General features: G+C 62.4%; 1 protein-coding gene across 3 annotated transcripts in view; it reads right to left on the minus strand.

The window, feature by feature from the left end:
• VPS16 (VPS16, CORVET/HOPS core subunit) overlaps positions 1-11,514 on the minus strand; it is a 17,075-nt gene extending 5,561 nt beyond the window's left edge. Inside the window, exons 1-15 of one of the 3 annotated variants that reach the window (XM_014526955.2) lie at positions 11,375-11,514; positions 11,156-11,253; positions 10,273-10,401; positions 8,736-8,883; positions 7,872-7,987; positions 6,548-6,670; positions 6,255-6,310; positions 6,028-6,117; positions 5,500-5,594; positions 4,806-4,882; positions 2,218-2,349; positions 2,007-2,134; positions 1,847-1,882; positions 1,263-1,371; positions 1,036-1,170 (exon numbers count right to left, since the gene is read on the minus strand). In XM_014526955.2, the coding sequence (XP_014382441.1) occupies positions 1,036-1,170; positions 1,263-1,371; positions 1,847-1,882; positions 2,007-2,134; positions 2,218-2,349; positions 4,806-4,882; positions 5,500-5,594; positions 6,028-6,117; positions 6,255-6,310; positions 6,548-6,670; positions 7,872-7,987; positions 8,736-8,883; positions 10,273-10,401; positions 11,156-11,253; positions 11,375-11,444 (1,542 nt within the window). In that variant the 5' untranslated portion in view covers positions 11,445-11,514. Of the gene's footprint in view, positions 1-1,035; positions 1,171-1,262; positions 1,372-1,846; positions 1,883-2,006; positions 2,135-2,217; positions 2,350-4,805; positions 4,883-5,499; positions 5,595-6,027; positions 6,118-6,254; positions 6,331-6,547; positions 6,671-7,871; positions 7,988-8,339; positions 8,576-8,735; positions 8,884-10,272; positions 10,402-11,155; positions 11,254-11,374 lie in introns of those variants that run through there. The other 2 variants (XM_014526956.2, XM_025194499.1) reach the window with 2 other exon arrangements.
• Positions 11,515-11,671: the final 157 nt, after the last annotated feature.

The raw sequence follows: 11,671 nt of genomic DNA on the forward strand, positions 1-11,671 counted from the left end.
AAGCCCCCCAGATTAGGGGAGAGCACCACCTCCCTTGGGAGCCCGTTCCAGACCCTGGCCACTCGAACTGTGAAGAAGTTCTTCCTAATGTCCAATCTAACATGGCATGGGGACAAGCCTTTCTTTTTGTGCTCTATCCTGGGTGTAAAAAATAAAAGCCTGGGTTTTTAACCTGTCTCTTTCTTCTTTGTCTGCCTTCGGCAGTAGAGATACCCACCGACCAAAAGGACATGGAGGAAAACAGGGACATGTAGCCATACCTTGCTTTAGTGTATAAAAAAGGCAATGGTAGAGTCATAAAGAAGTGTGGCTGGAGGTGACCTACAGAGGCCATATCCAAATCCACCCCCTACCTGAAGCAGAATCAGCCTTGTCCAAAGCAGCTGAGACAAACCCATCATCTAAACTCTACATAAGACAAGCCTCAACCCTGCCACAGCTCAGACATCACATCTGACCCTGCCACAGGGAAAGCTGGGGGGGGGGGGGCGGGCTAGGGAGCCAGTGTCCTGCCTCTATAAAGTTGTCAATACAATCATAAAGGGACGTGAAACTGTCACTTTTTTCCATGTCTAAGCTGGCAAAAGAGATCCTAATCCTAGACGGGCTTGTTGGAGTTGGGAAATGCACTGTCACTGTGCAATAGGGGTCGGGTGTTTTATTCTACTGGGTGCAAGCACGGTAATTCCAGGACCCTGTGATGGAGAGACAGAGAGACAGCGACAGAACGCTACTGATGGCAGGATGATGTGCAAGAAGCCACAGATGTGCTAACATAGGAGACAAGGTGGGTGAACACCAGGAAGGCAATGGGGGAGGCCCTGCTGCCGAGGAGGTTGGCTCCCGGAGGTCTAGGGAGACCCACCAAAAATGAACAAAAGAAGTAAGAAGGTTTTGGGTACTGGGAAAGACCAGATCAGCCTGCGTGGAGGCGTGGGCTGGTTCTGAGCAGGGTCTAGAGCTGGGAAGCAAGGGCTGCAATAAGAAATGTTGGGGGACAAAAGAGAGGCAGGGGAGATGGGCTCACGCACGCACCTTGATGGCCAGCTCGGTGCGGCCACACTCGTAGGCACGGCCAGCGATCTCCGAGTACGAGATGCCGGGGGTGTCTCCCAGCTTCTGGTTGATGGCCTGGGCCACCTCCTCGTCCGACTTGTCCTTCTGCTGCACCTGGCGGGGACGGATGGGACATGGGTGCCCGGCTCCCGTAACACGGAGCTCCCAGAGCCACCTGCCCTGAAGCCCGGCTCAGCCCTGCCTACCTTGTAGCAGGCCCAGTGGGCGAGAATCCTGCTGACGCCCTGGATCTCGGAAAGGCGCAGGTACTCACAGATCTTGATGGCCAGAGGGTAGAGTCTCCGGAGGATGAGCCTGGCACGTGAGCAGGGAGAAGTCACAGCCTCCTGGCTGACCCTGCAGCCTCCTTCGCAGATCCAACCTCCCCAGTGTCTACCCCGCTACCTGCTCATGCTCCTTCTCTCCCACCAGCAGGGATGGACATGCGGGGGCCACTGCTTTGAGGGGCCCAGCCATAGGGTCAGAGGGGTCTGCGCTACTCAGAGGAGGAGGAGGACAGCTGGCTGGACCAGCCAATGCTGCTGCCATGCTGCAGTCCTCCCCACCAACAACCGCCCCCATCCAACAGCCATCTGGGTGCTGCCACAGGATGGGGCTGGAGGGTCCCAGCAGGAGCCATCCCTGCCAGCAGCACCGTATCACTGAGGGGAGGGGACACCGCTCTCCAAACAGACCCGGGACAGCTCTGAAGAGCAGGGGGCTCTACCATGCACAGCTGAGCACCACCCGCACCCTGCCAGGGACACGCACACCAGTGCCAGCAAGGTACCTGTCCAGCAGCACTTCGATGGTGAGCTGCTTGTACCTGCAGCACCAGTCAAGGAGTGACCTCGGGGCTCTGCAGGCACTGCGACATCCCTCTTAGGATGCCAACCCCTGCCCTGCCCCCCTCCTGCTTGTCCCCACCCTCCCCAGGCAGTCAAGGATACTGGGCAAAGGTGAGGGGGATGCCGATCTGGTAGTCCCGGATGGCATTGAGCACCCGCAGGTCCTGGCACATGCGCACAAAGCTCTCGGGGGAGAACCGGTCGAGGAAGCACTTGCCGAAGGAGGCTGCCTGCCAGGGGGAGCAGAAGAGGCTCACTGGATGGGCAGCTCCAGGCAGCCTTTGTGCAGGGTGTCCTCCCCCCCGCCACTCACCCTGAGCAGGGACTTCTGGGTCTCGGGCTCATGCTCGTAGCCTGCAGCCTCGATGCACTGCTGTACGGCCTCCGAGAGCTGCTCCTTGTCCTTGATCTCTCGCAGGTACTCGTCTGCCTTCTGGCTTTCTTTCTGCAGAGACAGCTGCATTCTGAGCCAGCCCAGGGACCCCACACCGCTTTGCAGGTGAGGGCAGGGGCCCCCAGGCTGGTAGGAGGGTGAGCGGGTTGCGGGCAGGGCTAGCATTTACCCAGCGGTCTGAGCTATGGTGCTGCCTCTGGGCACCCCAGGACTGAGCCACATGCCTACGACCTGCGACCCTGGGGCAGTAGAGTTCAGCCTAAATGCTAAAGCAGCTGCAAGAAGCCACAGATGTGCTAACATAGGAGACAAGGTGGGAGGTTGGGTTGCTGAGTATGGAGAGGGAGGACTGGGGGTGCTGGGCCATGAAGGGGGGCAGGTGTCCGCACTGGATCCCTCAGCACATCAGTCGCTGCTCCCCAGCTCTGGCCCTGCGGGGGCTGCCTTGGGATGTCCTAGCCCAGTGGGTTTTGGGTGCAAAGAGGGTCTTGAGAGCCCATAAGAGCTAGCCCCATATGGCACTAGAGCACCGAGAGCTGGGGCTGGCGGCCTGGCACCTCCCCCATGCCCCAGGCGGCCTTACCCAGGTCCGTTTCCCCACTCTCAATAGCTTTGTCCCCACGCATTGGGGCTGGGGTGGAGGTGAGCTGGTGCAGAAGTAGTGCTCTTTGGGATATCTGGAGGACTGACCAGCCTCGGTGCCTCCTGGCACGCTCACTGGGTCTGGTGCCATTCTAGCAGGTGAGCCCAGGGGTCCACATGCCTTGTACAGTGCTATGAAGATGGTTAGGCCACTTGCAAGCCCTATAGGTGTTACCTTGGCCCAGGGTCAGGGGAGCTCTGGGGATGGGGGGACGGCTCTATTCAGGTCCCTGGGGCAGTGCCCACCCTGCTTCCAGCCCAAGAGCCAGACCCTAGGCACGAGGCCTTGCAGATGCTTCGAAGCCCAGAACTACCCTCAGCTGCCAGGGCTGGCCTCGTGGCTCAGCACAACTGAGTCCTAGGGGAGTGGGGCCGGCAGGGAGCTGCGGGGTCATATCCAGTCCAAGCCTGGCCTGAGGCAGGATCAGCCCCGTCCAAATCAGCCCAGACAAACCCCGTGTCCAACCTCAGAACCACACAACACAGTCACCCCCGACACAGCCCCAGGCATCGCCCCTGCTCCCGGGATACAGGGGGACCGCGGCTGCCAACATCCTGCTGCTGCCAGGGAGGTCATGGACACTGCAGAGACCCCAGGCCAAGGCTGTGCTCCCGCTGCAGAGGAAGGGGAAACCCCCAGTCTGGACCAGTCTGAGCAGGGGGGAAATCCCTTCCTGCCCCAGTGCAGCGTTGGGCTGAGCCTGAGCACAGGATCAAGACCCTCCAGCCAGGACCCTGCGGGGTTGTTATTAGCAGGATCATTGGCACAGCCCAGCCCCATCCCCAGCCTGGGCTGCAGCAGCACCAGCGCCTCTGGGGGAGGATTCAAACCCTGACACATGAAGCAGAAAGCACGGGGAAGCGGGGGGTGGGGGAAGACATGACAACCAGCACAGCCCAGATGCCTGGGACATCCCCACAGCAGAGCATGGGCATCGCTGCGCCTGGATCCCCCCCAGCGCCTGTCCAGCCTCTCCTTGACCCCTCCAGTGATGGAGAGTCCCCCCTTCCCTGGTGTCACTCCCACACCTCCCTGCTCTGACAGTGAAGAACTGTTTCCTTATCTCCAACCTAAACTTCCTTTGCTACAACTTCCAGCCATTGCTCCGCAACCTCCTCTCTGCAGCAGGAGAGAGCAAGTGCTTTCCCTCGTCTCTCTGGCAGCCCTTCAGGGATTTGCAGAAAGCTGTCATAGCCCTTCTTTAGTTTCTCCACCAGCTGAACCTGCCCAGCTGCTCCAGCCTCTCCTCCAGGACCTGCCTTCCAAGCCCTTGTTCACCTGTGTCGCTGCCTCTGGACCCTTTCTCACTTCTCCACGTCCTTTTCAGCTGTGGAGCCCAGAACTGCACGCTATTGAACCTCTTACCAAAATCTTTTGGGGCGGCACTTTCAGTCCAATCATCCAGGGGACGGGGGTTAGAGCTGCCCCTGCCAGGGCCCCAGCTGGGCAGAGGAGCCAGCTGCCAACCAGGGGGTCCCACTGTGCTCAGGGGTGTCAAGGAGCTCCCAGTGCCGCCCCCGCCAGCTGCAGATACAAGGAGCAAACAGGGCCCCGGAGAGAAGTGTGGGGGTGCGGACAGGGGAAGTGGGGGGATTTGTCTTGTCCCTGCCTGGCTCCATCCTAGAACCACAGAGAAGTAGGGCTGGAAGGGGCCTCCAGAGGTCATCGAGTCTATCTAGGTGTCACGGGACAGCTCTTCCTCCCCTCCATGCTCCAAGCACAGGTGCCCAAGTCTCCCTGTGGCTCTGCAGGTTGCCAGGCCCTGGCGGGGCTGGGGCACGGTGGCCATGTCTCTGTGGGAAGCCCCAATGCAGCTGCCTCCCCAGCGAGCCTGCTCCTGCGTCCCAGTCACGGCGGCTCCTACCTCGTACTGCTTCTGGGCTTCCAGCAGCAAGGCGCCTGGCGCCATCGAGGCGATCCTGAAGATCTCCTGGCTGGCCTCTGCCAACGGTGAGCAAACGCTTCCCTTAGAGTCCTGAGCTCACGGCCCCTGCCTCCCCCCTGCATGGACCCTTCCCACCCCACTCCACTGCATGCCAACACCCCTGTGTTGCAGAGAGGGAAACTGAAGCACAAGGAGGGGCCTGGCCAGTTCAGGGTCAGGGCGCAGCTGGGAGAGGCCTGAGTCCCGCTGCACTGATCCCTCTGAGCCCATGGAAGAGCCCCCTCACCGCAGAGAGGAGGGAGACTGGGCCTGGCTCATGGCAGGGCAGGGCAAGGGCCCTGAAACAGGGAAGTGACAGGGGGCTGGGGTGGCTATTGCTGGTCCCCGGAGATGCTTCTTCCCTTTGTGCACCCCCACAGCACGGCCAGCTGCATTGGCACTGGAGCGCACAGTGCTGCTGGGCTGAGATGGGAGCCACGGCTAAGCTAGTGCTCCAAACAGGCAGGCCGGAGCTGTGGGGACAAGCCAGGCTGCATGGGGACAAGAGGCCCCCAGAGCTGGGGGTGGGAGTTGGGACCGAGCAGCACTGGCAGAGCAGGGGCAGCCCAGGGCTGGGGCAGCAGGGAGCCCCCACCCCCATGCAGGACAAAGTGCCCCCCTGTCTCTGGCTCACCCGGGATCTCGTGCAAGAACTCGTGCGAGGTGCGAGAGAAAATCCTCACGCCATCCAGCTCAGGCACCAGGTAGGAGTCCTCGTCCAGAACAAACCTGCGCCCCGCTAAGGATTCTGGGAAGCAGCAGCCCAGCCTGGCCCCACAACTGCCTCTGCCTAGGGCAGGCACCAGTCTGCCCGACCCCGTATGCCAGCTGAGGGAGAGCCAATGCACTCAGCAAGATGCCCTCTGGCTGCAGGTTTCAGCCACCCCCACCCTGGAGAGGCAGCTGGACCCCTCCCTGGCAGGTCTACCCCTGCGCCCTCCCTCACCGCATCAGGGCACAGAGCTGGACCTCAGGCCCGATCCCTGCCAGGCCTTTCCACGAGGTGCCAGAGGGACAGGAAAGTGGGGGAGAGGTTCACTCAACTGCAGGAGCAGCCCCGTGACCAGAGCCAAGGCTGGGCTCTGAAAGGACACAGCCTCTGGGAGTGCCTGGCCGCGCCGCCCACGTCAACCCCTGCTCGCCCTGTGTACCCACAGGATACTGGATGCACTCTTCGGTGTTCCCAGCCACCATGAGCCGCCGGTCCCAGGCTACCACAACTGCCCGCTGCTTGCTCCGGGGCCGCGCACACCTGTGGGTAGAGGCTGCCCATTAGCATCCCCCCCCAACCTCCACGGGGTCCTGCAGCTTGCCAAAGCCGGCCCCGGAGCAGCGCGTCCAGAGAGCTCTGGGTTGGGGGCGACAGGCCATGGTGGGGCAGACACTCACCAAACCATCTCTCTGGGTGGCGCGTGGATGTCACAGCTGAACTCACCCAGCTTCTCCTGGGGAAGCAGGGAGATGACTGATGAGGGGCAGTGGACAAAGTAAAAGGCCCATCAGGATGGTCGCTGGCCCAGACAGGAGCTAGCGGGGCCCATACTCTGCTCCCGACTGCACCCATCGTCGGCTGTGCTCCCCATGGCTGCCTCCATCCCCACAGCTTGCGCTGCCCATCTAGCAAGACCTGTGGAACCAGCTGCAGTTGCCACAACATGACGGCCTTTCATCCCCACGCTCACCTTCAACGTGGCTGTGCCCATCCAGATGTAGCCAGTGTCCGTGTAGAGCGCCACGTAGCGGTAGTTGAAGGACACGGCCATCTGCAGGTAGGCTCCTGCCTGGGGGCTCAGTCCAGGTGGCGTCTGCAGCACGAGGGGAGACAGAGGTCAGGGGGATGGGGGGCAGGTGTCTCTCCAGCCTCAGCACTGGGGCAGGGTAGGGCAGGGCAGGAAGCAAGGGCCCAGCAGAAGCAGTCGCCTCTCCCCAAAACCATTGCTGCCCACCCCCTTCCCAGGCCTGGGACCCCTGCAGCAGGAGGTTTCCCTTCCTCCTTAATGAGCCACTGCACTAAAGTGCAGCTGTTCCTGCCTGTTACCACCCCTAGCTCTGCAGTGATGAGCCAACCCCCCTGAACCCTGAGATCTAACCCACCCCTCCACCCTTGGGAGGCAGCCTCAGCACAGCCACACAGGCCCATCGATCTCCTGGGAGATGGAGCCCACAGCCCCCTTCCTAGGTGGCAGCTGTCCTGATTGCTACGTGGGGCTGGGAAGGAATCCCCCCACCTTTCTGTGCCATGTGTCAGGGGGTTTTAAGCCTCCCCCAGAGGTGCTGGTGCTGCTGCAGCCCAGGCTGGGGATGGGGCTGGGCTGTGCCAATGCTCCTGCTGGCACCAATCCCCCAGGGTCCTTGCTGCAGGGTCTTGCCCCTTCACTCAGGCTCAGCCTGACCCTGCACTGGGGCAGGGAGGGATTTCCCCCTGCTCAGACTGGTCCGGACTGGGGGGTTTTGCCTTTCTCTGCATCTGCAGAGGGGGCACGACCTCAGCCTGGAGCCTCTTGAGTGTGTATTAATCCCCCTGGCAGCAGCAGGACATTGGTGGTCATAGCCCCTCTGCTTTCCCGGAGGCAGGGGTGGGAGTGATGCTTGGGGCCGTGTCGGCGATGACTGCCATGTTGCTCAGGGTCGGACATGGGGTTTGTCTGGGCTGGTTTGGACGGGGCTGATCCTGCCTCAGGCTGGGCTGGGATTGGATGCGACTCTGCAGGCCCCGCCAACCCCAGTTCTCTGCGATTTCTATCTGCAGAACTGTTTCTTCCAGAGGATGGGGCTGCCGTGCTCCCGACATCCGAGAAGCTCATCCCAGCACTCCTGCCCCACCTATACACCACCCAGGGAACGTGATGGACCGCTACAGGGCATCACTCAGCCCTTGGCCCTCCTGCTGTGGGGCAGCTGAGGCCAGCCGTGCTGATGAGCCAGGGGAACCCACCCAGCCCAGACCCGGTGAGCTATCCTAGGCCATGCTGGCCAGAGAGGGCTCTGGATGCAGCCCCCACTCACCATCGCATTGCAGGAGGTGTTGTCCAGCAAGTACAGCTCCTGGCCAGTGGCCAGCAGGATGACAGTCACTCTGTCCTGGAACAGCACAGCCCAGCAGGAGGGCGGCTTCTGCAGACCTGTGAGGAAGAAACGCAGCAATCAGGGGAGGGAAGTGGGGTGGGGGGGAGGTGAGAGCAGGCAGGAGTATCAGTATTAGCTAAGGATCAAGATGTCTCTTTGTAAATCCCTGGGGCAGCTGCACCTTGAGCACGGTGCTCTGGTCCTGGCAGCTCCAGAAGGAGAGAGAACTAGAGAAAGTGCAGAGAAGGGCACCGAGAAGGAGGCCCATAGAGGAGCTTCCCTAGGAGGAGACTGCAGAGGTCAGATCTGGGCAGCCTAGAGAGTGATATTGAGGAGGGACAGGAAAAGGGTTTACAACATGCTGAATGGGGAAGAGAAAGTCACTAGGGATTTATTACTGTCTCTCACCAGACAGGATCGAGGGGGCACAGCATAGGAGCAGCCGGCAGTTTAAAACCAGCACCAGGCAGGTCTGTTTCCCCAGCGTGGCATGAAAGGGAGAGCTCATGGCCCCCAGATGTGGGAGCTGACAGCTCAGCTGGATTCACCAGAGCTTGGACACGTGCTGGGAGGAAAGGGGCATCGGTGGCTCTGGGGCAGGGAGTAAGGGGCACGGCCTCTGCATCAGACCTATCTGGACCTCAATGCTGGAGGCTGCAGGGGAGAGAGGAACAGGGGAAAATCCTGCTCAGCCCCAGTCACTCTCCCTTCCAGCCTCTCTGCTGCTGCGCGACAAGAGCCGGGGCCGATGAGCCCAGGTCCGAGCCAGTCCATGGCAGCTCCAACGCTCTTGGGAGGACATACTGGGCATGACATCATGCATCCTGCGCAGCTTCAGGTCATCGATGTTGGTGGCAAGGGAGAAGCGGTGGGCACCAGTGAGGATGGCCACGCCAGTGCCGTACTCGGTGTGGAAGACCCGGGCCTCCAGCACATGGTTCTGCAGCACCTCCTGTCATGGGGAAGAAAGCAATGCTCAGCCGGGGCCAAGGGGCCAGCCCAGACTAGCAGCGGCACCAGCCATCCCCTCCCAAGCTCCCTTCTAAGCCCCTGACTCCACCGACAGGGATGTGACCAAACCCTGCCCCTGCCCGCTCTGCACTGGGTGACCCAGTCACAGCCCGTGGGGCAGGTTCCTGGCACTGGGCAAGGGGGGTGGCAGGGAAGGACAAGGGCTCCTAGTCTGCAGCCCTCAGCCCTCTCAAGTGCCCCCGCCCCATTCAGGATGGACCCAGCCAGGTCCAGCTCCTTCCCTCCCCCCACGCTGCCCAGCTAGGCCCAACTATTCACCAGCTGACCTCCCCCCAGCACGCAACCCCAGCGAGGGGCAGTGTGTAACCATGAAACCCGCCCATGTCCACCCCCAGGAGGCATCACAGAGCAACAGAGCTGGCTAAAGAGCCACTCACGCCTTAACAAAGCCACTGCCACTTCTGTCCAAGCAGAAACTTTGTCAGGGATGGGGTAGATGAGGTGCAGGGAGCGTTTATGCAGACAGGGCTGTCCAAGCACGCCCAAAACTAAACACTTAATTATGCAAATAACCTAGCAACGGCCCTAGCAGAAGCAAGAATCATGGGGAAACTAATGAATATGCAAGTAACGAAAGGCATAAAATAAAGCTTGGGAACAGGGAGGCTGGACTGCTGGCATACTGCACCGCTCCCAGGGCAGCAAGACCTCGGACCATCTGACCAACAGGGCAGGGAGCGGGGCACGGGGCTGGCACAGGGACAAGTGCATTCCCAGGCATGGGAGCATGGAGAGGAAGCCCCCCTGCACCATGTGTGGAGGGAAACTCCTGCCCCTCGAGCATCTTCTCTCTCTCTCAATAGCCCCCGGGGTCCCTGATCCCAGGTTTGAAGGCAACAAGTGCACGGTGCAGGCAGGGGCATGGAGCTCGCAGCTTTCAGGGAACCAGCGCCCTGCAGTGGGCACCAGCTCAGCCCCCGACCCCTCCTCAAGGCCAAAGAGGAAGTGAGGTCACAAGTGACAGCAGAGAAGGGGGGGCCTGGCTCATCCTGTGCATCATGAGACCACACACCTGTAAACAGACCCCAGGAGTCTGGGCGCCTGCCGCTGCCCCCGCCAGATATAACACTCAGCCCAAACTTTCTTGCAGGGCTGGGAAGAGAACCCAGGAGTCCCGGCAGCCAGCCCTGCCCGCCCCCCTATCCAAACCACAGGACCACACGCCCCTGCCACGGGTGGGAGAGCCCAGCAGTCCGGCCCCCGGGCCCCCAGCCCGTTCTGACCACACGTCTTCCCAAAGCTAGGAAGAGAGGCCAGGATCTCGCTGCACAGACCCGGGCACGGTGCCCCCTTCCCGCACCCCACTCACATTGCCCATGCTGAAGTGGCGCTTGAACTCGCAGAAGAGGTTGTAGATGAGCACCGAGCCGTCCTCCTGAATGCACAGCAGGTCCTCGCTGGCCGTCCAGCCCAGCTGCACCACCTGCCCACTCTTCCACTGTGGGGGAAGAGAGCCCGGGGGTTGGCGAGGCGTCTCCGCTGGGCCTCACGCACCCACCCATGCACCAGGTGCAGCCCGTGAGGTCAGCCTCTGCCACCCCTGCTGCCCCGCCAGGGGGTGCTTCTCCCCTGTTCACCCCCTGCAATCACGCCTCGCACCCCATTATCGACGCAGGCACCTCCCGCTATCTCCATCCACGGCCGACTCGCGCACCTGCTCTGTCCGCCCAGCTCCAGCCCCTGGACGTCACCCCCACGAGGCTACAGCTGTGCTGACCTCCCACCCCCACCATGGGGCCTGCTGCTCCGCTACCCAGGCCCAGGCTCCCAGCTCTGCCCTGCCTCTCCCCGTGCAGCACCGTCTACCAACTGGCTTTTACTTGGGGGCCCAAGAGAGACCGAGGCCCCAGCGCGGTAGGCACAGCGTCCTTGCTGGAGGACATGAAGGGGGAGACAGGCTACAGCGGCAGAGGTAGCGCCTGCAGCCCCAGGTCTCCTGGCCTTAATGCCAAGCGCTCAAGGCAGCAAATGTGCCCCAGCAGCGCTGTGCTTCCCCCGGCATCCCGAGCGCCCGATCCGTCTGGCCCCTCCAGCTCCGGCACCTGCCGCGGGGGTCAGGGGCTGCCCCCCACGCTGTGCTTGGGGCACAGGGAGTAGGACGCAGCACCCGGAGGCTCGATGCTCCGCGATCGGCTCGACCCCTGGAGCGGGAGGAGAAGCCCCCCAGGAGCGGAGCTGCTGTCGGTGCTCACCACGATGCTGGCCAGGGGCAGGCCAGCCGCCGAGTAGATTTCCAGCACGGGGCGGGAGCCCGGCGACTTCTCCTTCCGCCAGTTGTTCTTCAGCAGCGCTGCGGGGGACGCGGCCTGCAGTCACGCCAGGGCAGGACCCCCCGGCCCCTGCCCCGGCCCCCCGCCTCCGCTCCGGTGGCCCCCTCCCCGGGAGCACGGGGAGCCCTGGCCCCCCCGTACCGATGGGGCCCCCATACGGCGCAGCGGCCATCAGGCAGTCCCGCAGCTCCTCCGCCAGGTCCCACGCCATGCTGTACAGCTCCGAGCGCCTGCGGGACAGCGCGCCCACGTCAGCGCACCCCCGCCCCGACCCCCGGGGGGCAGCAAGGGGGGTGCACCTAGCACATCTGGGGGGTGGCAAACCCCACTGGGGGGGCTGCAAGGGGGGTGCACCCAGCACATCTGGGGGGGGGCAAACCCCACCCACGCTGCAAGGGGGGTGCACCCAGCACATCTGGGGGGGCCAACCCCCACCCG

The sequence above is a fragment of the Alligator sinensis genome, unplaced genomic scaffold, assembly GCF_000455745.1.
Source record: "Alligator sinensis unplaced genomic scaffold, ASM45574v1 scaffold1676_1, whole genome shotgun sequence".
NCBI classification, from domain to species: domain Eukaryota; kingdom Metazoa; phylum Chordata; order Crocodylia; family Alligatoridae; genus Alligator; species Alligator sinensis.